The 26,395-nt window shown below is 48.7% G+C and overlaps 1 protein-coding gene, 1 long non-coding RNA gene and 1 other non-coding gene across 5 annotated transcripts; 1 reads left to right on the top strand and 2 right to left on the bottom strand.

Moving 5' to 3' along the window:
* Positions 1–18,963, top strand: LOC109576762 (uncharacterized). The gene is made up of 2 exons (XR_011563527.1): positions 1–295; positions 18,206–18,963. It is a non-coding gene; the product is annotated as an uncharacterized protein (transcript).
* On the bottom strand, positions 7,174–24,558 carry ECI2 (enoyl-CoA delta isomerase 2). Of its 3 annotated transcripts, XM_019986109.2 has the most exons (11): positions 22,789–22,837; positions 21,335–21,368; positions 21,092–21,245; positions 18,960–19,058; positions 18,558–18,746; positions 18,268–18,337; positions 14,932–15,034; positions 14,109–14,229; positions 9,444–9,533; positions 8,026–8,169; positions 7,174–7,436 (listed from the first exon to the last, which is right to left on the bottom strand). In XM_019986109.2, the coding sequence occupies exons 1-11, from the start codon at positions 22,820–22,822 to the stop codon at positions 7,281–7,283; spliced, it is 1,194 nt and encodes a 397-aa protein (XP_019841668.2). In that variant the 5' UTR covers positions 22,823–22,837; the 3' UTR covers positions 7,174–7,280. The 3 variants fall into 3 exon arrangements, with proteins under 3 accessions (XP_019841668.2, XP_019841669.2, XP_019841671.2); XM_019986110.2 differs by lacking the exons at positions 21,335–21,368; positions 22,789–22,837 and adding an exon at positions 24,424–24,558; XM_019986112.2 differs by lacking the exons at positions 21,335–21,368; positions 22,789–22,837 and adding an exon at positions 23,220–23,335.
* LOC139179120 (uncharacterized) lies at positions 15,510–18,254 on the bottom strand. Its single transcript, XR_011563528.1, has 2 exons — positions 16,518–18,254; positions 15,510–16,176 (listed from the first exon to the last, which is right to left on the bottom strand). It is a non-coding gene; the product is annotated as an uncharacterized lncRNA (long non-coding RNA).
* Positions 24,559–26,395: the final 1,837 nt, after the last annotated feature.

Here is a 26,395-nt window from a genome sequence, read left to right as displayed (position 1 = left end):
GGGCAGAAAGGAGGCCCCATGGTGCCTTCCTGGAGATGACGCTGCCAGGGCCTCCCCGCCTCTGCTCTCCTTCCGCTCTTCTCCGTAACTCGGAGGGTCATCATGGGGACAGCCAGCAACAGCCAAGTGGAGCTGAAACTCCCGCTCCTCGAGAAGCCTAAGACCCCGAAAAACTACAGCCACCCCGAGGTTCTCCATCGCACCTTTGAGACTCTGTCCAACCTTCACAAGCTGCTTCCCAATCATCTGATGGAGCTGCTCCACTCCTGCAAGAGTGAGGAGGACAAGAAAAAATGTATGTGGGCAGAGGGTGGGCGCCAGCTCTTTAGGAAGCCTGCCCTTTACCGTGGTACCCACGCCCCTTCTGCAGTCATGCGTGTGTGTGTGCTAAGTCGCTTCAGTCACGTCCGACTCTTTGTGACCCCATGGACTGTAGCCTGCCAGGCTCCCCTGTCCGTGGGATTCTCCAGCAAGAATGCTGGAGTGGGTTGCCATGCCCTCCTGCAGGGGATCCTCCCGACCCAGGGATGGAACCATCTACTGCATTGCAGGCGGGTTCTCTACCACTAAAGCCACCCGGGAAGCCCCTCTGCAGTCACGAGTGCTAAGCTAGTCCTGCAGAGCAGGTGTGGTTCACGCCTGAGGCCTCGACCGCGTCCGTCCCTTCGTGCTGTGGGGCCACGTGCTCAGAGCTCACACTCGGTTCACCTACACACTGGCCTTCCCAGCGCCGCCTCCTGCTCCTCTTAAGTTAGCCTTTTATGAATCTGTGGAAAGACGGGAAGGGGCCTAAGTGACAAATACCAGTGAATGTACAAGTTCAGTCCTAGATCTGGTTTTAAGCTTAGTGGGATATCTTCCCAGTTAAAGGCCAGGCTTTGAAGTTCATTCCTCGGCTGTTTCCTACCCCTCCTCCTTTCCATTTCCAGGCTTGCACCGCCCTGGAAGAACACTGTTTTCCCCCAGGCCTTACAGGCTTTGCAAGGTGGAGTGGCTGCCCCTCCTGGATCCGCCAGGGAGGGTGATAACTGGACTGATTTGCAGAGTTGGGTGGAGTCTGCCTCCCATGTTGTTTAGCTCAGGTGAAGGGCAGAGGTAGAGGGCAGCCACTGGCCCCCAGGGGCTTAAGGAGTGAAGTGGCAGCTGCCGCACTGATGAAGACACAAGTTCTGGGTAGGAAGGCGGGTATCGGGGTGCTGATTTTAGAACACAATGGCTGATTTGGCGAGTTGTCTTCTGGTGGTGGTGGCTTAGTTGCTAAGTCGTGTCCGACTCTTGCGACCCCATGGACAGAAGCCTGCCAGGCTCCTCTGTCTGTGGGATTCTCCAGGCAACAGTATTGGAGTGGGTTGCCATTTCCTTCTCCAGGGGATCTTTCCAACCCAGGAATCAAATCTGGGTCTCCTGCATTTTGTCTTCTGAACGTACAGTATTGTGAATCAATCCCAAGATCCAAGTTATATTAAAGATTACGTAACAATCAAGAAAAGTGTAAGCGCCTCAGAATAGACAGACATTATACACTGGCAGTTCACAAGATGAAATGCAAACCGCCAATAGACATGAGAGGTGTTCACACACTCTGGTAATCAAGGAAGTAACAGAAAACCAACGAGGGGTTTTCCCTGTGGTCCAGTGGCTAAGACTCCAAGCTCCCAGTGTGGGGGGCCTGGGTTCAGCCCTTGGTCGGGGAACTCGATCCCACATGCCACAGCTGAGTCTGCAGGCTGCAGTTAAAGATCCCGCTTCAGCGACAGAGATGCAAGCTCTTCCCTGCTGCAACTGAGACTCAGTGCAGCCAAAGAAAAGAAAGAAATATATTTAAAAAGATAAATCGAGGAGATATTTTTAAGCCATCAGAGAGGTCAAATTTTGTAAGATCAATAATGATAAACACATGGGGAAAGTAATAGCCTCACAACTAACTGATGGTATGTTCATTGCTTCAGGCTTTTTTGAAGGTAATCTGAAAGTCTTTGTCAAAGTTTAAAATGTATGTTGCTGGCTTACTGAATGAGTTGAACTCAGTAAAGAGTAAGCAGAGTGTCCTGGGACTGCCAGGATGTAGACCCACAGACTGGGGGGTTAAAGCGACAAATGTATGGTCTCGCGGCCTGGAGGCTACAAGTCCAGAGCCAGGGTGTCAGCAGGCTCTGAAGCGGCTGGGAGAGGATTCTTTCTTGCCTCTTCCTGGTTTCTTGAGTTTGCTGGGAATCCTTGGTGTTCCTTGATTTGCAGATACATCACTCGACTCTGCCTCCGTTGCCACAGGTGCGTCTGCACACGTGACATCCATCTTCTCCGTGGGCGGCCACTGTCTGCGTGTAGGAAGGCGTCTGTCCTCCCACAAGGAGCCCATATTGGATTAAGAACCTGCTCTGCTCCAGAACAGGGCTTCCCAGGTGGTCCTAGCAGTAAAGAACCCGCCTTCCAATGCAGGGGATGCAAGAGACTCGGGTTCAACCCCCAGGGTAGGAAATGGCAACCCACTCCAGGAGTCTCGCCTGGAGAATCCCCATGGACAGAGGAGCCTGGTGGCATACAGTCCATGGGGTCGAACAGAGCCGTACACGACTGAGTGACAGCGCACACACTGCTCCAGTATGACCTCATCTTAACTACATCTGCAGGGTATTTCCAAGTGAGGCCACATCCGGGGACACTGGGGCTTAGGAGACGCTACAGTCCCCAGAACTACAGCACCTCTGCCTAAAGAAATCCTCACGTGCCTAACAGAATGCTTAGCTTTTTCTTATATAGTTAAGTTTGTTGTTCATAGTTGGATATCTGGCGCCACTGGATGCTTTTCAGACCGTGTGGGCTTAGGACAAGACTGAGACAACAGAAAAAAGCGCATGCTAAAAACCTGTTAGATACGCGTGTCCTTCAACTCAGAGTCCTAGAGAAATACTGGCCCGCCCTGCACACAGATGCAGGAGCAAAGGTGTGTGCTGAAACACTTTTATAAAGGTGAAAAGTTCTAAAAAACCTATTATCATTCAACCACAGAATGGTTAAACAGACACCTTCATACTGCGAAATACTGTTAAAAAAAAGTCGATATTAAAACATCTACAAAACACACTGCAGAGTTTTAATAACAGCGATTCCATTTTTGCCAAAAGAAGAGTGTAAATTCAGAGATGGGAATATGTACATGAATGTTTAGAAAAGGGTTCTAGATGGAGACACAGCAAATTCGGGACGGTGGCAGGATAGCGACGACGGGAAGGAAGAGGTTCCTTTGACTGTTGTTGACTTTGAACCTCTCCAGCAAAGATGGGTTTATTCGGTATCCACGGAGAAGTGCAAATCAGCAAACCACAAGGAAGTCAGCACAGGGCAAGGACAGGAGAACGCTTTCACGGAAGGTAAAGGAATCCGCAGGGCAACCAACGGAGTGAACAAACCGGCTGAGTCCCGCGGGAGAGGAGGGAGGGGCGGGTCTTTCTTCTCCCGGTTTGGGCTCCGCTGTGGACACAGGGCTGAGAGCGCCCCCTGCTGGTCTCCTGGCTCTGAGGTTTCTGTTGATTAATTTTCTGCGCTGTGTACACTGCTTCCCTGGAGAAGGCGATGGCAGCCCACTCCAGCACTCTTGCCTGGAGACTCCCATGGACGGAGGAGCCCGGTAGGCTGCAGTCCATGGGGTCGCAGAGAGTCGAACACGACTGAAGTGACTTGGCAGCAGCAGCAGCATACTGCTTCCCTGGTGGCTCAGACAGTAAAGAATCTGCCTGCGACTTGGGAGACCTGGGTTCCATCCCTGAGTTAGGAAGATCCCCTTGGAGAAGGGAAAGGCTACCCACTCCAGTATTCTGGCCTGGAGAATCCCATGGACAGAGGAGCCTGCCGGGCTACAGTCCATGGGGTTGCAAAGAGTCGGACATGACTGAGCGACTTTCACTCACTATACTTAAGTTGTTTGATTTTATTTTAATGAACGTCTTTCCATGCATCTTTAATTTTTGTAATTAAAATTCAGTTTTAAAATTGAAAATGCAGTGAGCGTTTATGTGAGGTTCCCGTTTTGATTTCTCAATGATATTCCAGTTACATGTTGATTTATGGACTTTGTTCTCCTAGCCTTCCAGTGTAGACACAAATAGGTATGGACACCTTTAGCAGTTGGTAGCGTTCCTGCCATGCAGGCTGCGGTCCGCTGAATTATCCATATATTTGAAATCCTGACAACCAAGCAAACCCTACACTCATGCTGTGGGGCGGGGGGAGCCTGAGGGAGGCTGGGCGGCCCAGCTGTGTGGTCATGGGGCTAAGGACCCGCTGCGAGAACCCTGGCCTTCACCGGGGAGCTCCGTACTCAGGCCTGCTCTTGAGTCACTTGGTGTGATTGGCCTCTAAGGATGAAGCTGATCACTGTCATCATACCATTTAGTTCACTTAGTCTGCATGAGGCAGTGTTCCTGGGGGTCTCTACCAATTACCCTGCCTAGGAAGGACCTTCAGGGATACAGCCTGTGGAATAACGGGGGCTGGATGAGCTCTGATCTAATTCCGAGTCCGATGCAGGGCCGCCCTGAATCTCCTGAGGCTCAGCTCCTCTTGCTGCAGCCGCTGTGTGGCAGCCTCTTCTCCATGCACCTGACTGGGTTGCAGAGATGCTCGGAGCACGGCCTGCAAACTGGCTTTTGCTTCTCAAAGTGTTACCAGTTGGCAAAGAGATAAAAAGCCTGCCCTGCAAGATAACTCAGCTATGTCAGTAAACAACGTGCATTTTAACTGACTTCCCTTCTCCCTCCCTCTTTTTTTTTGGTGGGGGGGTAGAGATGGTTTTGATGAAGGAAGGAAGCGGTGTCCTGGAACACTTTCTGACACAAGTTCTGTCTCACTGCCGACGGGCGACTTATGGGCCATCCGTGTGAAGCAGCGAGTGTGATGTCAGGGCAGTGTGTGGTTACTATCACTGAAGCACTTGACCTTTGAGAATCACAGACAGATCACACCATCGACCCTCAGTGCCTGCCCTGTGCATTCCTTCATTCTCTGCTTGCTGGGCATCTCTCAGATGTCCAGGACCAGGCTAAGGTCTAAATGCTGCTCACAGGTATTTTTGGAATGAAGAAATGGCAGAGCTAAAGAAACAAAGAAAGTCACTCAGTCGTGTCCGACTCTTTGCGACCCCATGGAGTGTAGCCTACCAGACTCTTCCATACATGGGATTTTCCAGGCAAGAATACTGGAGTGGATTGCCATTTCTATCTCCAGGGGATCTTCCCGACCCAGGGATTAATGGCACAAATAGCCATTCTCAAACCAATGCCATGTGACTCTTCCCAAGCAGAGACGGGAAGAAACACCGAGTTACTCTAATGCTCGCTGCACCAGGGCTTCCCTGGGGGCTCACATGGTGAAGAGTCTGCCGGTTGGAGAAGGAAATGGCAACCCACTCCAGTACACTTGCCTGAAGAAGCCCTTGGACAGAGGAGCCTGGTAGGCTACAGTCCATGGGGTCGCAGAGTCAGACACGACTGAGTGACTGACACACAAAATGGAGGAGATTCTTGCTGGCGCAAGGGTACACTTATCTGTTCTCCCATCTCCTGCAGGAAACAGGATGGGGCAGACAGCACCTGGCAGGCAGGACGGGTCTCCACCCTGCCCCCCACCCCTTCTGGAAGTCTTAGGGCCTCAGTGCCTGCAACAGTTGGCCTCGGGCAAATAAAAGACAAAGTTGTTTACTGGCTAAAAAAAAAAAAAATCTGCCTGTAGGGCAGGAAACCTGGGTTCAATCCCTGGACTGAGGAGATCCCCTGGAGAAGGGAATGGCAACCCATTCCAGTATTCCTGTCTGGAGAATTCCACAGATGGAGGAGCCTGGCGGGCTACAATCCAGGGGGGATGCAGAGTTGGAGACAGCTGAGCGACTAACACTAATTTATTCTATTACTAGGTGAGAATTCTGAATTCTCTGGCTTAGAAAGGATCTTAGAAAGACATCAGTTTCCAAGAGAGATTAATCTGACCCCCAAACCAAGCAGTATGCCCCTGTGGAGAAGGAGGCAAAACAACAACGCCAATCAAGGGTGGAAGACATGCCGCTTGTGGGGTAAAAACACGAAGGATCCTCCGACGTCAACCATCGTCGTCAGGTGGGGGCCAGCTTTGTCCCGGGCAGGCCTGTTTAGAGATGTTACAGGATGACCACGAACCCGATGCCTTAGTGAAAAAGTGACTTGAAGTTGTCTCTGGCATATGTGGTTGAGTGTGAAAACAAGCTCTGCTCTGCATAAAACACATGAGCCGCCTTTTCACCCCCTGCCGCACCCAGGGTCTGTAGGCATGCTCAGAGGCGGAGCAGGCGTGTGGGATCCCCATGGGCCGCCGCATTCCAGGTCGGGGAGCAGACACCTAGCAGGGCTGGAGTGGGATCCTAGGGACCCAGCCACTGAGCTGCAGGGCTTTTATGCTGCACAAGTCAGGAAGCACCAGCCCGCCCCAACACGGCCAGGGACCCAGGGCACAACCCGAGTGGCAGAGGCTTGCCTTTATTCCTACTTCACCAGTTTCCTTCTTGTTCACGTAAGCATGTACAAGCTATACATGTTTCCACTCAGCACCAGGTTTACTATACCCCGTAAGTTGTGTTTTTATTAGATTACAAGGACAGTGAAGGCAGCTTCCAGATGTGTTTTTTATAAGAGACCCTCTTAAATGAGAATGAAGATGAGACAATACATGAGGAAATAACCACTGATTCGGAATATCACGTTCCTGGGAAATGGTCTAATTCTCCGTGTCTTTTTGGCAGATGATAGGGGTGGAATGAAGCTAAGATTCTAACTGACCCTCTGATAGTCCTGCTCCTTTCTGCTCACTCCCCGATGCCAGGTGGCTGAAAAAGAACATGCAACCCACCGAAGACCTTGCCTCGGTCACACAGAGGTTGTCGGTGTTCGGGCCAATCGAGTCGGTGACGCTGTGCGGACGGCAGAGCGCCGTGGTGGTTTTCAAACACATGGTCTCGGCCTGCAACGCGGTGAGCGCGTTCCAGAGCAGGGCGCCGGGCAGCATGTTCCAGTGTGCCTGGCAGCAGCGGTTCATGTCTCGAGAGCTGAGGCTGCCCCCGACCAAGAGCCCACAGAAGTTCCCCAAGTGCGTTTGACATCATTTGTTTCCCATCAAGGCTCCAGCACAATACAATCACAGCAAGTGGTATTTAAGCACTGAAAGAAGGCACAGCGAGCTTTATTCGGCTCGGGGGCTGACACATGGGAGCAGCGGTACAGCGCTTCCCTGGAGGCGCCCGGCTGCCGCGCAGGCCATCAGAGCTTCGCCTTTCTGGACAGGAAGCTTGCGATGGCATTCATGCATTCGTCTGACTGCCACCTCTCCCTTAGGACACTGCTTTCTTCCGCGTTGACCGCGTGCAACTTTTCTTTCTCCCTGTTTCTGATGATCTGCTTGGAAATTCTCATGGCCTGAAAAATCAAAAACCAACAGTTAGCTGAAGAGGTATTCTAAGAGTAGTTGGAATCATTCTAGAATTCTGATGATTGTGTGGCTCAGTAGTTCCTTTGATCCTGTGATACCTTGTAAGGAAGACAGGGCTTCTTGAATGTTCGAGTGTGCACACGTCACCTTGGCAGGGGTGGGGCGGGCCCTGTGACCGCACACTTCTGGCTCCAGGACTGCGTTCTGAGCAGCAAGGACGAGAGTCGCTCAGCAGCGGGCACGTGTGGACGCACAAGCGTCCCTGGGAAGCTCACCGATCTGCCTGCTCACCTGGGCTCAAGGCCAGAAGTCCCAGCAGAGGCGGCCGAACAGCCTCCTCAAAGTCATGCCCAGGAAGAACTGCCCCTCTGCCGCCACAGCCCAGAAGTGGAACGGCCATTTGGAAAGTTTCGTAAAAAGTCAGTATTTCTAACGTTATTATGGTTACTTTTAACATCAGATTTACATGTGCTCAGAGCAAGCGAAGGTGTCTTGTTTTTTTTAAATTGCTTATTTAAGGCAAATGGTTCTTGCAAGTAAAACAAACAAACAAACAAAAGGGTCCCGAATACTAACATTTGGGGGCAGCTTTGAATATGCTTTCAGCCTGGCCCACACTTCCTTCTGAAAAGTGCCGTCGGGAAAAACTTCGGTAACGAGTCCTTGGGCACATGCTTCCTGGGCCGTTAACTTCTTCCCAAAAAGGAGCATCTCTGCTGCCTGGAATGAAAAGCAAGGTTAGGACGTGACTTCAGTGAAGAAAGGCTCAGTAACTCAGAGTGAGCTGCTCTCAGCAGACATGCGGCCACTTCCTTCGGTCTTTGAGATCGCCAGTATTTCTCATTAAGGGAGAAATTGATGGCCCCACAGGCAATGCTGTGCAGGCTGTGTGCTGAGACCGCCAGGCTTTCGAGAAGGCTTGTGGAGTTTGCGGCTTCTCTTGTGTGTCTATGTTGGGCAGGTAAGAGCTGGGACCTAGACCAGAAATGCCAGATATTGGGTCTATGACAAATGGCAGCTATGATTTCCCGTTTCGTACACAACACACAACCACAACAAGAAATGAAAACTCATGGTCATAGAGGACGACAACCAGCTTTTAGAAACAGCAACGGTCAATTCCCTTCCCTGGAAATTCACACAGTGGTCTGGGGAGTCAGGTGAGCTCTAATTCACTGGAGGAACGTGATGAAGACTAACGTTCAGATTCTAACAGAACTGGGGTCACTGAGAGGGTACCTTTCTCTGTGTTTGCCATTTTTCTTCAAAGACTGTTCCACAGCCAAATGCTCTAAGCCTTCGAGTTGGGTCTGCCCGACTTTTCAAGTTCAAATCTGTGTAACACTTCAGGGAATGTGTCAAAAGAAAGAGATTTAAAAGGGGGCTTCCTCAGTGGCCTAGTGGTTAGGGTTCTGGGTTTTCTCTGTTGTGGCCCAGGTTCAATCCCTGCTCGGGAAACTGAGATCCTGCAAGCCATGCGGCATGGCCAAAAAAAAAACTTAAAAAAAAAAAAACAATTTTTTTCCCATGGAAATCTGACAGCAACAGGCAAAGGCTCCATCCTCACTCCTCTCTCAGACCTTGGAGGATGTCTGCCAAGCCCCTCCCACCCCGGTGGGGTCCTGCACACAGACAGCGGCGGGCACTGAGGCTTCCGCCGCCGCAGGGACAGGCCGGAGTGGCCACAGGCCCCTGGGTGCCCGCCCTGCCCCGAGCAGGCTGGAGAGAAGGCTGGAGAGGCCAGGACGGCTCCGGGCGCAGGGGCATGCAGCTCAGTGTGACCCGCGGTCTGCAGAGCTGCGGACTGAGCGCCAACCCCCTCCATGCGAGACCCTCCCCACGGCCCGGCTCCTCTCTTTAAAACTCTCGGATCTGCGGGGCAGATCATGTGCTTCTGTGTCATCCCTATTATCAAGGGAAAGAACAGGGGGTACGGGACGCTTTCGGAGTGGAGAGACTTTCTAACGTTTATTTTTAAGGCTTCCGAGACCTACCTTGCTTGAGCCCATTATCTTGGGGAAAGTGTAAGAGGAACAGCCTTCCGGACTCTGGCCCAGGTGACTGAACGGGGTGTGAAAGCTTGCCTTTTTGGAGAGAAAAGAAAAAGAGAAAAGAAAATCATCTTTTCACATGTGATTTCAGAAACATCACCATCTGTTTATGTCCTCCTTACGGTACTTAACTGAAGCACTTTATCGTGTTACACAGGCAGACCTCACTGCACTAAGCTTTTGCTTTACTGTGCTTCACAGACACTGCTTTTCTCTTTTTTTAAAGAATAAATTGAAGGCTTGTGGCAGCTCCGTATCAAGCAGGGCTGTCCATGCCATTTTCCCAACAGTGCTATTTTTAAATTAAAATGTTTTTAAAACATTTAAAAATAGCTCATGGTTTTTTAGACACAATGCTATTTGCACACTCAACAGACTACACTATAATGTAAATGTAACTTCTCAAAGCACTGGGAAATCAAAACATTCCTTTGACTCACTTTATGGTGATATTTGCTTTATCCTGGTGCTCTTGAAGTGGACCCACAATGTCTTCAAAGTGTGCCCTACACACACAAATTGACTCTCTGGACATACACAGTTTGATGAGTTTTAAACAAATATATACAGTTATGTAGCCACTACCATAGTCAAGATATAGAATATTTCTATTGCCCGTGGTGGTAACAAACTTGCCTGCAGGAGACATAAGAGACAAAGGCTCGATCCCTGGGTTGGGAAGATCCCCTGGAGAAGGGAATGGCAACCCACTCCAGTGTTCTTGCCTGGAGAATCCCGTGGACAGCGGAGCCTGGAGGGCCACAGTCCACGAGGTCACGGAATCAGCCGCGACTGAGCGCACAGCCTGTTTCCTCGTGCCCTCCCGCAGGCAGCCTGTTCCTCTCATCCCTGAGCCACCACCGATCTGGGCTCTGTTCCTACAGTTTTGCCCTTTCTCACATGTGTATAAATGGAATCATACATCCTGTACCCACTTCTCCTTTTTCAGGCCTCTGTCCTTAGCAGAAGGCTCCTGAGTCTCCACGTTGCTGTCTCATGTACCAGGATTTTGTTCCTTCTTATTTCTGAGCGGTATTCCATTGGATGGGTATATCAGAATTCATTTATCCATTCACCAGTTGAAGCCACTGTGGCATTTCCAGTATTCTGGATACTGTAAGCTTATGATGAATGTCTATTTTCAACTCTCCTGGGTAAATACCCAGGCTTGCAATTGCTGAGCTGTGTGGTAAATGTGTGGTTTAACTCTCTAAGAAGTTGCCAGACTATTTTCAGAGAGGCTGCACCATTTAGCAATGCCACCAGCGGTGTATGTTCCAAATGCTCCAAGTTCTCCCTAAACCTTGTCATCATCAGTCTTTTCAATTTTACCCGGTCTCATAGGTGTATCATGGTGTCTTGGTGTGGTTTTAATCCCTTGGTGGCTCCACGGTAAAGAATCCACCTACAATGCAGAAGACCTGGGTTCGATCCCTGGGTCGGGAAGATCCCCTGGAAGTGGAAAGGGCAACCCACTCCAGTGTCCTTGCCTGGGAAATCCCATGGACACAGGAGCCTGGTGGGCTACAGTCCACGGGGTCACAAAAGCGTCACCCATGACTGAGCAACTAAACAATGACGGCTAATGATGCTGAGCATCTTTTCACATGTTTATCAGCCATTTAGTGTCTCCTTTGGTGAAGTAACTTGCAATTCTCTGTCCACTGTTTTTAAGTTGGCTTGGTTATCTTTTTATTATTGAGCTGTAAGAGTTTGTTACATGTTCTGTTTACAAATCCTTTTCTTAATGGTGTCTTTCTCATATTTTTAAGAGCCATTTACACTTTCTTTTCTGTGAGCCGTATTATTCCTCTCCAGCTTGCGTTTCTGTATTACATTGTTGATCCATCACCTCACTGATTCATTTTTAAAACTATACTAGCAAGGTTAGCCTCTATTGTTTTCTCAATTGTCTTGATTTTGCCCCAGAGGTTTCTGATTGGCTTTAAATACCCAAAACTACTTTAATATTGGTTATTTAGGCTACAGAGTCAGTCAGTTATTCAACTACAATAACTGTGTTTTCTGTGTTTTCCTAGATGTCAGAAATATTTTTGTGTTTCTTGATGAACGAAAAGTTCTTAGGAAATTAACTTATAATTGACAATTCTGTAAACAGCATATTTAGACTTCATTTTTCCATAATCAGACATGTTGAGGTTTTTTCAAGGAATACTGTTAAAAGATAAAAACATATGATGTGCGACACATACAAATCAAAATAATAAAAGTATACGGAAAACAGTAATTAAAGGCACCTGCCTTCTCTTTTGCCCCCAAAAGAAAGCCTTTTGGAGAAAATGTGCTGAGAAGGAACATAATCAAAAAACAAAGGAGCCAACCTTGGAAAGTGTCACAAACAGGTCCATGGAAAGCTAAAGCTCTGCAACATTTACTTACTTACAAACATCATTATAAGCAACACTGAGTGAACTTCAGAAACAAGAGCAATAGAGGCAGAGACGGTCAGACACTGGCGTCAGGCTGCCTGGTGACCCTGGAGCTTCTTGACCTCTGTGCCATGGTTTTCTCATCTGTGAAATGGGGATGAGAGCCCCTGCCTCACGGGGCCATTACTGTGGGTGCTTACTGAATATGTGTAATGGGCATCAGCAGAGTGTCTCCTGTGGACTGACCACTCAATTATCTACTATTGTTATGACTTCCACCTTTTCATGAGCTCAAAGGAGAAAGGTGCTGTTTGCTGACGGAGATGCTAATAGGCAGGCATGACCTACTGCCCATAATAAAGAATAATTGGTTATACGGGTTAAATGTTAACCCACATTTAATATGGTATACATTCAAGAAGCCAGGAATGAACAGATCCTATAAAATCAATTTCTCTCCACAGCTTCTTTCTTCTGTGTCTTTCTCTGATTTGAAATTGAATCTTGATTTAATTCAGTTGGGTGAAATCTTAGTGGTGGTCACTATCTGTCAAATATCTTACTGTGGGCCCAATCTGTCAGCATATATAATACACACACATTTCCCTCTGATTTCAATTTTAATTTAAGTTGTATCGTAAGACGGAGTCTTAGGAATCTTTATCAAGATGATGCTCATGACAATCATTTGGAATCTAGTGGGGGAGTAAGATGCAAATATGACACTATTTGGCTTTCAAGTCCTACAGAAAGAGACCACCAACTTCAGGTCAGGAACTTCTGCTCTTACCCTGCTCAAAGCAGATCAACGGATGGGTCATTTAACACACAGAATGGGACTGAAGACTGTGAAGTTCTGCCTTTGGGCAGAAAGTTCTACCTACAAAGGTTAGGTGGCCAAGCGTCTAGAATTACACTTGCTATTTTTACGGGGAAATTATTAATAAGTATTAGATCTGACAATATGCCCAATCGGATTGAAAGGAATCCAGTCAATGATGGGAGTAAAGGACCCTTATAAATGGCCCTGTTACTGGAGAAGGTACCTCCAACAAAACCAGGCATCTCTTCAGCAGCAAAAACCAACTGTTCCCTGCAAGGATATGTGTACATCAGCAAATTTCATTGCCACAAAAGCAAGAGTCACTCTAAGACTCTGATAACCCTAAGAGGTGGTTATTAGTTCTACAGGAGAAGTTCTAGGGTCAAGGTGCTAAGATAAATGTTTATCACATCATCTTTGTTTATAAGGAAAAGAACTAGGCATGCTAGGGTTCCAGTGTCGGGGACTTGTTAAATTAGGTAAGCTAAATAACCCAAGTGTTAGCGCTGCTTATCTCCGAGTGGGGAGAGGAGTGATTTTACTTTTTAAAAATATTTAGCATTTATCTACCTGGCCACGGCGGGTTTAGTGGTGGCACGCAGGCTCTGCACTGTGGCACGAGGGGTCTTTAGCTGTGGCATGCAAACTCTTGGTTGGCACGTGGGGTCCAATTCCCTGACCAGGGGTGGACCTGGGCCCCCTGCATTGGGAGTGTGGAGTCTTAGCCACTGGACCACTAGGCAAGTCCCAAGGAGTGATTTTTAAATCAACTGTTTTCTTTGTACTTTTCCATATTTTCCAAATTTTTATTTTCTACTATGACATACATTACTACTATAGTAGGAACTGAAGTGAAAATCTGTATAATTCAATGGTGAGCATGAGGCAGTAACTTCTCTGAGCTTCGGTTTTCTTATCTGCTAAGGGCGGGGTGGGGGGGGGTGAAGGTAGATACTGCCTGAAAGTCCTTTCTTAGTCTAGATTTCTAGATTCCAGGGTTCATTTACACTGAAAAAAAAAAAAGATCAAATAACTCACTTGCATAACCTTCAAAGCTGCTTTTTTTTTTTTTTTTTAACCCATGCTTGCAAGTCTGAAGGTCTCCTGACTATTTTAGAGCAAAGTTGAATAACTCTTGTGTCATAGGCTGAGAATAAACAGAACCAAAAGGGCTGGGACAATGTTCATGACGACACTGGTGTTTAGGAAAATTCAGGTTAAGAGTGAAGGAAGAATACAGCATGTCAAGGCAGACTAATTCTTTGGGGAAAATGTAACTTTCATCCCGTCTAACCCCGACCACATGCCCTGTTTACTACCGGCAACGCCAAAGCAGCGTTTGGAGGAGCGTGTCTTCCCCAGCCTGACATCACTCGCTTCTGCCCGCGGACTTACCCGGTCGGTCGCGTAAACGACGTCAAACAGCCCGAGGATGGTGACGGAGATCCCCACGGCCGGACCATTCACCACGGCCACCAGAGGCTTCGGGAAGTCTATGAAACAGTTGACGAAATCCCTGCAGACACGCAAATAGACAGGCGTGTTGAGCTGTTCCCAAGCAGCGTCACCGAGGTCCAAGCAGGACCGGGGTCCGGAACGCGCTTCTCTGGGCGGGCTGGAGACGTTTCCAGCTCCCGGCACCTCCCCGGCCTGCAGCCCGCGAGTCACCCGGGCCCCGTCTGCGGGGCACTGGAGGGGTGCCTGCAGGGACCCCGGGGCCGGCCTCGGTCCACATCCTGCGTCCTGGGCCTTCAGTCAGGGCCGTGAGTCAGCGGCCGACTCGGAGTCAGCACGGGCCGCGCGGTCCCGGCGTGCTGGGCAGCAGAGCGCCGGGCATCAGAGGCGGCTGGGCAGCAGGGCCCGCCTCCAGCCCCCTGGGCGCAGCGGTCCCGGCAGCGAGGCCTCCCGCAGCCCGGGAGACGGCGCTCGGCTCCTCCGCCTCGGTGCGGCGGCGGCGGCGCTGTCGCTGAGTCGTGACCGCCGCTGCCTCGACGCGGAGAACTGAGAGCGCGCCGGGAGCTGGCTGCCGGGCCCTCCCGTGAGGAGCGCTCAGGGGAACGGGAGTCACCGCGAGGAACCAGACGCCCTTCCTGACGGCGGCCGGACAAGTACGCTTGTCGGAAGTCACCGCCGACCACAGGCCACCAGTGTTTCTCTTTTCTGCAAGCTCAGACCCCCTGAGGAACCGGGCGAGCCCCCGGGTCAGCCGGCCCCTCACCTCAGGAGGGCGGCCGCGCTCCTGGCCATCTCCTCCAGCCCGCCGGCGGGCAGATGCGTGAAGTTGGTCAGGTCGTTCCCGCTGCAGTAGTAGTCCCCGCTGCCTGCGAACACAAGCCATGGGCGCGCCACTCAGGCACCCGCCGCTCCGGCACCTCCTGGGCGCCAGGCTCGGCGCCGCGCTCTGCGAGAGCACCGTGAACCCGCGGGGGTGCCCGCCCTGGCTGACCAGACGCTGCATTAAGGACACGCTGACAAACGCAGGCAACGCGGCTGGGCCACGAAGGGACGCGAGAGCAGGCGGGGGGCTCTGATCTCATCTGGGGGCTCGGGGAGGCGGGGGCGGGTACGGGCGCAGGGCGGGGGTGTTCTCCGGAGCTGACAGCGCGTGTGAGGCTCTGGGGCGGGTCACCCGGCGCTCGATGGGCCCAGAGAGGCACCATCACAAAGTAACAGTTGCCTTCAGCTTGCTCTTCTCAGTCCAAGACAGATAAGTTAGAAGGGAAAGCAGAATTTACGGAATCTATATGACATGAATTAGAAAGGCAAGTCTAATCGACATAATTATAACTCTACACCTTAATAATCAAGAGTGAATTTACTTTTAATTCTTAAAATTTTTTAAAAATTTAAATACTTATTGTTATTACTTGGCCAGGCTGTGTGGCATATGGGATGTTAGTTTCCCTGACCACGGATCAAATCTGTGTCCCTTGCATAGGGAGCAGGGAGTGACTGGGCCACCAAGGATGTCCCTGAAGTTACTTTTTAAGTGTTTGTGGATGATATAAAACAATTGGCCATTTTTTTGCTTCTTAATCTTCAAGGTAGAGATTTCAATATATATCTAGTATACATGAAATTTTAACAGATTCTAAAAAAAAATTAGAAAAACTGATCATCTCTGATTATAAGCCAGGAATTGATAACAGAAATGCAAAACAAAATCCTTTCTGAAAACTGAAGGACCTATTATTACAACGCTGAGATAAAAAGAGTAAGTAAGAAACCAAAAGTGAAGGGTATATAGAAAATAACTATAGAACAAGCATGTGCGCTAAGTCACGTCTGACTCGTTGTGACACTTTTGACTGTATAGGCTCCTCTGTGTATGGAGAGTCTCCAGGCAGGAATACTGGAGTGGGTTGCCATGCCCTCCTTCAGGGGATCTTCCTAATCCAGGGGTCAAACCCGCACCTCTTATGTCTCTTGCACTGGCAGGCAGCTTCTTCACCACTAGCGCCGCCTGGGAAGCCCAGAGAACAAGCACTATTTATCAGCACTTAATCTTTCCGTTTTCTTACTTGTAAAATACTAGTAATAATAGGGCCTAATATCATAGGGTTATTGCAAGAAAGCTTAGAAGAGTTAAGAATTAAGAAAGCTACCAAACAAATTAAAATGCTTAGCCCAATGCTCGGCAAACAGGAAGTATGATACAAACGTTAGCCGTTATGACCAGCTAATATGAAATTCAGCAGTTTCACTTTTACAACATGGATATCTTTGCATATTTACTGAAAGATGTATGCCTGAGGATATTCCTTGCAGCATGATTTTAATAGCAAAAGACTAAGTACAACCTACCTGTTCACTGACAGAGGAATAATGAAACAAATTATGGAGTCCTGAAACTTTCATACTTTGCAGTCCTGCAGAGGAAAACTTAGATGTGCAGGTGCTGACTGAGAACAAATTTTCAGGACAGCAGTTAGGACAGAAAGGTAGGTATAGTGTGTGTGTATTATGTGCTTCCTCTTCTGTTTACAAAAGGAGCGGTAGGGAGAATCACACACATACACAGGCAGTTTCTAGAAGGCTCGAGAAAAGCTGAGGTGTTTTAGGATGCAGGCCTGGGGTTTTAGTTTAGTTATGTGCATTTCAGTCTTTGGGTTTTTAAAAAATGATGCGCCTGCATTGTACATTCAGTTTAAAAAATGTTAACTAAAAAGTCAGAAACTGTTCCTCTCCTATAAGCAGCTAGCGCTGCCTCTGGACTGTCCCCGTTGCCTTCCTGCTCCTAGGCATACACAGGGGATCCTGCTCCTAGGCATACACAGGGGATGCCAGAGCGTCTTTGCGTCTTCCCCACTTCACTCTTTCTCATTAGCTGTTAGGGATCTTTCTCCTCACCTCTCTCTCTCTTTTTTTTTTTAAACTAAAAGTGCTCTGATATTATATATTTTACAAATTTCAATGAAAATTAAAATCACTCCTGGAGATTCCCTGGTGATCCAGTGGTTAGGACTCTTCACTGACAAGGACGGGAGTTCAGTCCCTGATTGGGGAACTAAGATCCCACAAGCTGCATGGTGCAGCCAAAAGAAAAGATAAATAAAATAAAATGACTCCTGCTTCTGCCATGCCAACACGCAGCGGTGGCTCCTGCCTCCCAAGTGCGGTGTGAGCCCTGCCCTGCCCTGCCTCAGGTCACTATCTTGACCACTCTGTAGGGTTAGGAAGACACTGTCTTCTCCACTTAGGAAGCAGAATTCACCCACAAGTAGTAAGAAGTGAAGCTGGGATTTAAACTCAAGTTGATCTGCGTCCAGAACCTTAGCCTTCACCGCTATACACATGCAAAGCCCCTACCAAGTTCAATCATCAAGTTCTCATCAGCCCAGGCCCATCAGCATCCATATTTTCCAATAATTATCACAGTGCTGATATAATTGCTAATGTTTTATTTCGTAAACATTTTTCTATACGGTGACTCTCTACAGTTACACTTTTTAATGCTTTTGCAATACAGAGTCTACAGGATGTTCTAGCATATGGTTTATTATGGTTATTTAGAGTATTTAGAATGTTTTGGGAGATTCCTGTGTCAAAGTATGTGAGCATTTTACATACTGTCAAATGCTGTCTTTTTAAAAGGTACCTAACACTTTTTAAAGTCATTTCTGCTGCTGTCAGCAAAGGGCATTTATTCTACCATGACCTTCTCAAAATTCAGTATAGTATAAAAGTTTGCTAATTCAGATAAGCATTAATATAAACTGGTATCTCATCATTTTTATTTGTGTTCTTACTTATTAATCTGGTTGCATTTTCCTTGTTTCTTTGATGCCAAGACTTTCTCATACAAACTGTCTATTCATTTTACTCACCAATTTATCTAACAGGTTTAGCACTTTTCTTACCAAATTGTACCTGCTTTTTACATGATAAAGGTATCAATCCTATGTCTTACCATATTGTTTATATATTTAAGAATTAGGGTATCTCAGCACTAGAAAAGATAATAGAGCTTATTTACTCAATTTCTTTTCTAGGAGAACATCCTCCCCTGCCCCCAAACAGAAATCTAATTAAGAAATCCAAGGAAATGTCTTACCTGTTAAAACAGTTATCGCTGACTCATCCTTGCTTGCAGCCTGAAGTGCAGCTATGATGTCATGATACATCTGCGTGAAAGAGGGGAGAGAGGAAAGGAGAAAGCTGAAAATGATCATTCCTACCCAGTGGGTCCTCTCCACGTCCGTCTGCAAGCCCGCTCTTTGCAAAGTGCCAAACGCTTACCTCGGCTGTATTTACAGAACCAAAAAGGATGCTGATACCCTACGGTTTTTGAGTGAAACAGGAGACAAGACAAGCAGGACGGACTCCCGGGGCAGATGGCGTTACCTGAGTGGTGAGAGCATTTTTTTTGGCTGGACGGTTCAACCTGATGGTGGTGATGCCGTCTTCGGAGGTCACCACCAGGCTATCGCTTTCCGGTTGCTTCCTGTCTGCTGCAGGGGCCTCTGGGCTGGGGGACTCAGAGGAAGCACTCAGCCTGGACACCAAGTCCACGTAGTTCTGTCGGGCAGCTTCCTAAAGAGAGATGGTGATTTCAGCCCAGTTAATGAACAAGCATTTTGAGACACTTCCTGTCCTACTCAGTACACCTGATGGCAATGAAGGTCCTGGTTGGATATAGGGACCTCTATCCCCAGAGGGCTCATCTTTATGTCTTAATAGGGAGAAACACCCACCTCCCTTAGGAGCACAGTAAGTGAAATAAAAGCAGGATGGGAGTCCATGTACCTTGGACAGACTGCCAAGAGCGTTCCATGCATCCCATTTGGTCTTATTGATAAAGTCCAGCATACCTGGTTTGGGCACGTTACAAGGTCCTTCAGTGGCCTATGAAAGGAGAGGGGCAATTACTGGTCAAACGCACATGCAAACTGGGCCTTAAACAGCTGAGATCCATGCAATGCACACTGGCATGATGGTGCCTCCTCTCCCAGGCAGCTTCACAAGGCAGAGACTGATCTGAACTCTCCTCTCTCCTGCCCTCTCAAACAGGAGAAAAAAGACTGGAGAGCCAAAATAGGCTATTATGGGTTATCAGTCCCTAAAGTTATAATTGCCTCCGTATGAACATAATGCAAGATCAGGGTTTGGGGAACTGCTTTCAAAAAACTAATCGTTCATTAGGTTTGTATCGATGGTTCAAGCAGTCTTTAAAGGAAACTAGCCAACAAACACTTAGAAAACACGGTGTATCCTGAAAGCTCATTCAAAGGTACCACTCCCCACCAGTTCCTCACAAATCTGTGGTGGTGGATGTCCAGTAAGTAAGAGCAACAGAGCTGCCCCAGAGGGGGGCGGGGGCAGGGGTGGGCACCAGAGCCACTGGCCCTTAGGACACCTAACTGAAGGACATGCAGTTGGGGAGGGGGAGGTGCAGTGAGTGTTTTGAGATTAAAAAATATATATGCACTATTCTTTTCAGAAATGGCAACTTAAAACTCCATTTAATAACCATGCTTTTAATTGTCATATTTCTAGCTAAAAGAGAAAATAAGAGAGAGGCTTTGAAAGACGAAGACAGTAAAGGAGGCTAAGATGGTCCGAAGAAAAAGACTTATTTCTCAAGAGTTAGCCATCGGGGATGCTAGAGGCAACACGGGCCATAAGACTGCCCCCCACCTGTGACACATGGGTGTGAGACCAGGGGCTCCTGGAAGTGCTGACTCTGGGCAATGACCCGGAGGATGGCTCACAGGACACACTCTCGTCCTCCCGGTTACCAGTCATTGCAGTGGGGGGGTGGGGGGTGGGGGTGAGGGGAGGCAGGGAAAAGACGGGACTCAGATCAGCAAGGAAGGAGCACAGCGGTGGAGTAAAGGAGAGATGAGTGTGACCCGCCCCCAGCGGCCACTGCAGAGTCAGGACTGTGTACTTTCCCAGTCCCAGCTGCCGCGTGATGCACACACAGCGTCCTGCCACCAGGGAAGCTCATCCAAGCCTCCTTGGTGTTCAGAGTTTTCCTTGGGGCTCTGCCACTTCTGAGTGATTCTCTGTAACTGCAGCCTCCGCTCCAACTCTACCTGGGGGGCCAGTCCCCTCTAAATCCCATCCTTAGACTCTCCAGGCAAACAAAGACTCGGTCTATCCTGCTTGGCATTTCAAGGGCTTAGAAATTACCTCCCAGAAGCCAAGGGCAAGGGTCAGAACCTTGTGGGGCAAGGTTAAATTCTTTAATATACACACTAGTATCAAAGTAAGAGGGGCTCACAGGGATCACAGAGGAAAAGAGGACACAGGAGCCCAGAGGGTCTGACTTTCTGGATAGTTTTCAGACACTGTAACTGAAAACTCAAGTTTTGAAATGTTTTTATAAAGATTTTCAAATATATGTAAGAGTAGAATATTATAATGAACTCCCAATATTCAGCCCGCAAATTCAATTAACTCTCATTTTTGCTATATTTGCTTCAACCATCCTTTTCCGTTTATGCTTAATTTTTTTAGAGAATGGCAAACATCACACCATTTTTCACTCCATGTACTAAGTATGCACTCCTAAAAAAAAAAAATCAATTTTTCTTATATAACCATGATGCTATTAAGAATAGTTCCTAGGTGTCATCTAATACTCGATCCCTATTCAAGTTTCCCAGCTGTCTCAAGGCCACGCTGCCGGCTGGCCGTGCCTTGTCGTTCTGGTTGCTGTATCTCTGAAGTCTCTTTTACTCCGCAGTGATCCTAAGGAGTGACTGTTTGCCTTAACAGTGCTCTGAATCTTATCCAATAAACTCTCACGCATACACTCTTTAGAGGAAAGCCAGCAACGCACTCAGGCTGTCTTCTCAGAGCAACAGACAGCGTGTCTATCTGAGGACCCCTGTGCTCAAGATGCTTCTCTCCCAAACACCTGCGGTGCTCACCTGCTTGTAGAGTGCGTAGAGTTTCAGCTTCACCTCATTGCCCGGATCCTCCTTCAGGAGCTTCACCTGGCTCACCGCGTTGTTAAAGTCCTTCTGGCTGGCTAGCATGGCGGGGCCGAGCACGTGTAACCCAAGGGCTGGGACCTGCAGGGGGCTGCAAACCGGCAGGCGGGTTCCTAACTGTTTCCAACTCCTCCACACCGAAATGCTACGTTTCTCCAGCAATATTTGCCTTGCACTTGCCTCAGCCAGTGGTTAGTGGTTTCCAAACTGGTCCCTGGATAAGAAATCCAGACAGAAGCTAACTTCGGTAAGGAAGGCCCTCAGAGATAAAAGCAGCCAGAAGCCAGGGAGCCCGGTAACGTTGTCAGAGGCAGGAAGTAAATAAGAGGCCTGGGAGGAGGTGGGGGGCAGGAGCGCCAGGCAGGATCTGAGAGCTGCCAAGCCTCCTGTGCAACTGAAGTTGTTTTAACCCACTTGATGGTGGCAAAGAGCAAAAAAATGTTCTTTTTAGAAGCACAGTTGTTTTATGAGGGACCTCCCTGGTGGTCCCATGGCTAAGATGCTGTGCTCCCAATGGAGGGAGCCTGGGTCTGATCCCTAGTCAGGGAACTAGATCCCACAGGCTGCAAGAGCCGGTACAGCTAAAAACAAACAGACAAAACCGCTGAAGCAACTGCGGGGAAGGGACATTCAGACTGTAAATGCCGAGTTTGTGGGGATGATCTGAGAGTTTCAGCCTGGGTAAAGCTCCCCTCTGCTGATCTAAATAACTCTCCAAGACCTTGGGGCACTCTTATCAGCAGTGGCAAAAGCTAAACGTGGAATCCGCCTGTCTGGCCACCCAGGCAAACTGCTCCAGCATCAAGAGACTTTTATTTTGAGGCTGGCAGCTGGCCATTATCTCTCGGAAAAGTGAAAGTTGCTCAGTCATGTCTGACTGCGACCCCATGGACTGTATAGTCCATGGAATTCTTCAGGCCACAATACTGAAGTGGGTGGCCTTTCCCTTCTCCAGGGGGTCTTCCCAACCCACGGATTGAACCCAGGTCTTCTGCATTGTAGGTGGATTATTTTACCAGCTGAGCCAGCCACAAGTGAAGCCCAGCTCTTGGATGGCAAAGTCAAAACTCTTTACTGGCTTATTAAGAGACACTATCCTGTATACTTCTGGCTTGTGAAATGATTATAATTCCCGGCACGGACCCATGTCAAATAAAACACTTGACAATCTCAACCTCTGAGTATAACGGCAACCCACTCCAGTATTATTGCCCAGAGAACCCCATGGACAGAGGAGCCTGGAGGGCCACAACCAATGGGGTCACAAAGAGTCGGACACGACCAAGTGCACACGCACCCCACAGACAAAATAAGGACACCGAGACCACCGGGTAAAGTGTCCAGGAGGAACTCAGCATCCCAAGATCCAGACGCAGCCTCTGCAGCTGAACCTGCGTCCCTCTAGGACCAAATTTCCTTACCGACTTGGTGAGTCGTTCTTATGCCCCAAATTCCGTCCCCTTTCTCGTCCCCTCTGACCTCAATGCTGGGCGAACTGAGCACTATGAAACCAGTCAGACGACTAAAACTGCTGCTGCCGATACTATCATTCTTGCACTAAAACTGCCGTTCTAAACAGCCCTTGAAACATGCAAACTCAGGCTATTTCTCCAGAGCAGCATAAGCCCACAGACCTCCAAGCCACGGACCACCTGGCCAGAGAGTCATAAACCAGAGACATCCAATGATTACTGTCAACAGAGGATAATTAACTTCAGCTTCTCTGCTCTCCCCCCTTCCCCCCAAAAAACCCCTGAGGGGGTTTCTGTGGCTCCTTCTCCCACCCCCTTGGAGTCCTGCAATAAATCCGTACTTTGCTGCCAGCTCCTGCTGCTGGAACTTGGTCTTCTGCTCCAAGGGCACAAGAGCCTTTTGCTCAATGATGTAGTCACTGATTAACAAAGTATAATCTTTTATCAGGTCAATGCCTAACTCTGCTCAGCAAACACCTGAGTCCCAGCACACACACAGATAACAGGAGAGGAGAAGGAAGGTAGGTTTTCAGAAGGAAAACTGGTTGGTGTTGCAGATAGCGCTTCTTTCTTAAGAGAGGTGGAGGACCTACCTGGGGGAATCTACTTGGCCTGGATGCTAGGCTGTGACACTCACTGAGCAGACACGCTCAGTCCTCACCTCCAGCAGTCTAAAGAGCCAGCAGCAGAGTGGGGACAGCAAGCGTGGCTAAGTCCTTTTTAAGCACACACTATAAGCAGCGGGAAGGGAAAAGCATCACAGCACAGCAGTGAGGTCATAAACAAACAATGGATGTTTACAGCAATGACTCGCATCCAAGATGATTAAAATAAGTTATGAATAAATCCCAAACATAACAAATGTATCACCTCCTCTGCAATAATGTAATTTTCAAAGACTGAGACCAAACTTTGAATTAATGCCATTCAGTAAAATTAGCCTTCTGGTTTTACATTAGGCTTCCCTGGTGCCTCAGTGGTAAAGAATCTGCCTGCAATGAGGGAGACCCAGGTTTGATCCCTGGGTGGGGAAGATTCCCTGGAGGAGGAAATGGCAAACCACTCCAGTATTCTTGCCTGGAGAATCCAAGGACAGAGAGCCTGGAGGGCTATAATCCATTGGGTCACAAAAGATTTAGCGACTAAAGGACACGTTTTATATTAAATAACTGAATCATTTTTTTTCCCCCTAAAAAGGAAAAACTGAATCCTACACGAATCTGGCAGCTGGAAAGTTTCAAGTAGAAAACGAACGGAAAATTTTAAATGTCCTTAAAGGCCGAAATGTGCATTTTTTTCCCACAAAATACGATACAAACGTATTTATTTTAAAATCGAGTTTTAAAAACAATTAAAAGCACGACCGTTTAATACATAAACCGGGAACGTGCCTCTCCACGTAGGCGGATGGCGCGTCCCGCGGTCTCCCCGTCGCCTGTGCGCCCCGGGTCCGGCCTCACGTGGGCCGCCGCGCGCCCCACCAGGAGTCACCCGGAGGACGTCCTCCGCGAAGCACCCAGGTCACCCCCCGGAATGCGGGGCGCTCCTCTGGAACGCCCGACCCGGCAGGCGGCGCCTCCGAGCCCGGCAGCGGCCGGCGGGGCGGAACCGGCCTTGGCGGGCCAGACCTCCTTCGGGCCCCGAGGACGGCGAGCCGAGGCGGCCGCCTGACGTCACGCTCCCCGGCCAGCCCGCGCGGCCCGCTGCGACCCGCGGCGGCAGGAGGCGGAGACAGGCCGCGAGCTCCCGCAAGGACGCGGCGTCCAAGGGCGGCCCTGGGCCCGGCTCAGCACGTACCTGCCGAGAAGCCCAGAGCACCAGCGCCTGGCAAACCTGCCTGCCAACCCCGCCATGGCCGCCCGAGTACAATAGCGGGACTGCCCGACAGGGCGCCGGGCGTGACAACATAGTAGAAGCGAGGGCCGGGGGCGGGGCAGGGGCGGAGACGGGGGACGGGGCGGGGCTTGACGCGAAGTAGTTCAGTGCTCAGTCAAGACGGACTCTCTGAGACCCCGTGAACCGCACGACGCCAGGCCTCTCTGTCCATCACCAACTTCCGGACTTTGCTCAAACTCATGCCCATTGAGTCAGTGATGCCATCCAACCATCTCATCCTCTGTCGTCCCCTTCTCCTCCTGCTCTCAATCTTTCCCAGCATCAGGATCTTTTCAAATGAGTCAGCTCTTCGCATCAGGTGGCCAAAGTATTGGAGTTTCAGCTTCAACATCAGTCCTACCAATAAACATTCAGGACTGATGTCCTTTAGGATGGACTGGTTGGATCTCCTTGCAGTCCAAGGGACTCTCAAGAGTCTTCTCCAACACCACAGTTCAAAAGCATCAGTTCTTCAGCACTCAGCTTTCTTTATAGTCCACCCCTCACATCCATACATGACCACTGGAAAAAACATAGCCTTGATTAGACGGACCTTTGTTGGCAAAGTAATGTCTGCTTTTTAATATGCTAAGTTGGTCATAACTTTTCTTCCAAGGTGTAAGAGTCTTTTTATTTCATGGCTTCAGTCACCATCTGCAGTGATTTTGGAGCCCCCCAAAATAAAGTCTGACACTGTTTCCACTGTTTGTCCAGCTATTTGCCATGAAGTGATGGGACCAGATGCCGTGATCTTCGTTTTCTGAATGTTGAGTTTTAAACCAACTGTTTTACTCTCCTCTTTCACTTTCATCAAGAGGCTCTTTAGTTCTTCACTTTCTGCCATAAGGGTGGTGTCATCTGTATATCTGAAGTTATTGATATTTCTCCCAGCAATCTTGATTCCAGCTTGTGCTTCCTCCAGCCCAGCATTTCTCATGATGTACTCTGCATAGAAGTTAAATAAGCAGGGTGACAATATACATCCTTGACATACTCCTTTTCCTATTTGGAACCAGCCTGTCGTTCCATGTGCAGTTCTAACTGTTGCTTCCTGACCTGCATATAGGTTTCTCAAGAGGTAGGTCAGGTGGTCTGATATCCCCATCTCTCTCAGAATTTTCCACGGTTTATTGTGATCCACACAGTCAAAGGCTTTGGCATAGTCAATAAAGCAAAAAACAGATGTTTTTCTGGAACTCTCTTGTATTTTCGATGATCCAGCGGATGTTGACAATTTGATCTCTGGTTTGTCTGCCTTTTCTGAAACCAGCTTGAACATCTGGAAGTTCACGGTTCACATATTGTTGAAGCCTGGCTTGGAGAATTTTGAGCATTACTTTGCTAGCGTGTTGGATGAGTGCAATTGTGCGTTAGTTTGAGCATTCTTTGGCATTGCCTTTCTTTGGGATTGGAATGAAAACTGACCTTTTCCAGTCCTGTGGCCACTGCTGAGTTTTCCAAATGTGCTGGCATATTGAGTGCAGCACTTTCACAGCATCATCTTTCAGGATTTGAAAGAGCTCAACTGGAATTCCATCACTTCCACTAGCTTTGTTCATTGTGATGCTTCCTAAGGCCCACTTGACTTCACATTCCAGGATGTCTGGCTCTAGGTCAGTGATCACACCATCGTGATTATCTGGGTCATGAAGATCTTTTTTGTACAGTTTTGTGTATTCTTGCCACCTCTTCTTAATATCTGCTTCTGTTAGGTCCCTACCATTTCTGTCCTTTATTGAGCCCATCTTTGCATGAAATGTTCCCTTGGTATCTCTAATTTTCTTGAAGAGATCTATAGTCTTCCCCATTCTGTTGTTTTCCTCTATTTCTTTGCACTGATCGCTGGGGAAGGCTTACTTATCTCTTCTTGCTATTCTTTGGAACTCTGCATTCA

Source organism: Bos indicus, chromosome 23 (assembly GCF_029378745.1).
Source record: "Bos indicus isolate NIAB-ARS_2022 breed Sahiwal x Tharparkar chromosome 23, NIAB-ARS_B.indTharparkar_mat_pri_1.0, whole genome shotgun sequence".
NCBI lineage: Eukaryota > Metazoa > Chordata > Mammalia > Artiodactyla > Bovidae > Bos > Bos indicus.
Note: the sequence above shows the minus strand (reverse complement) of the source record. Positions and strands in the feature narration are given on the sequence as shown.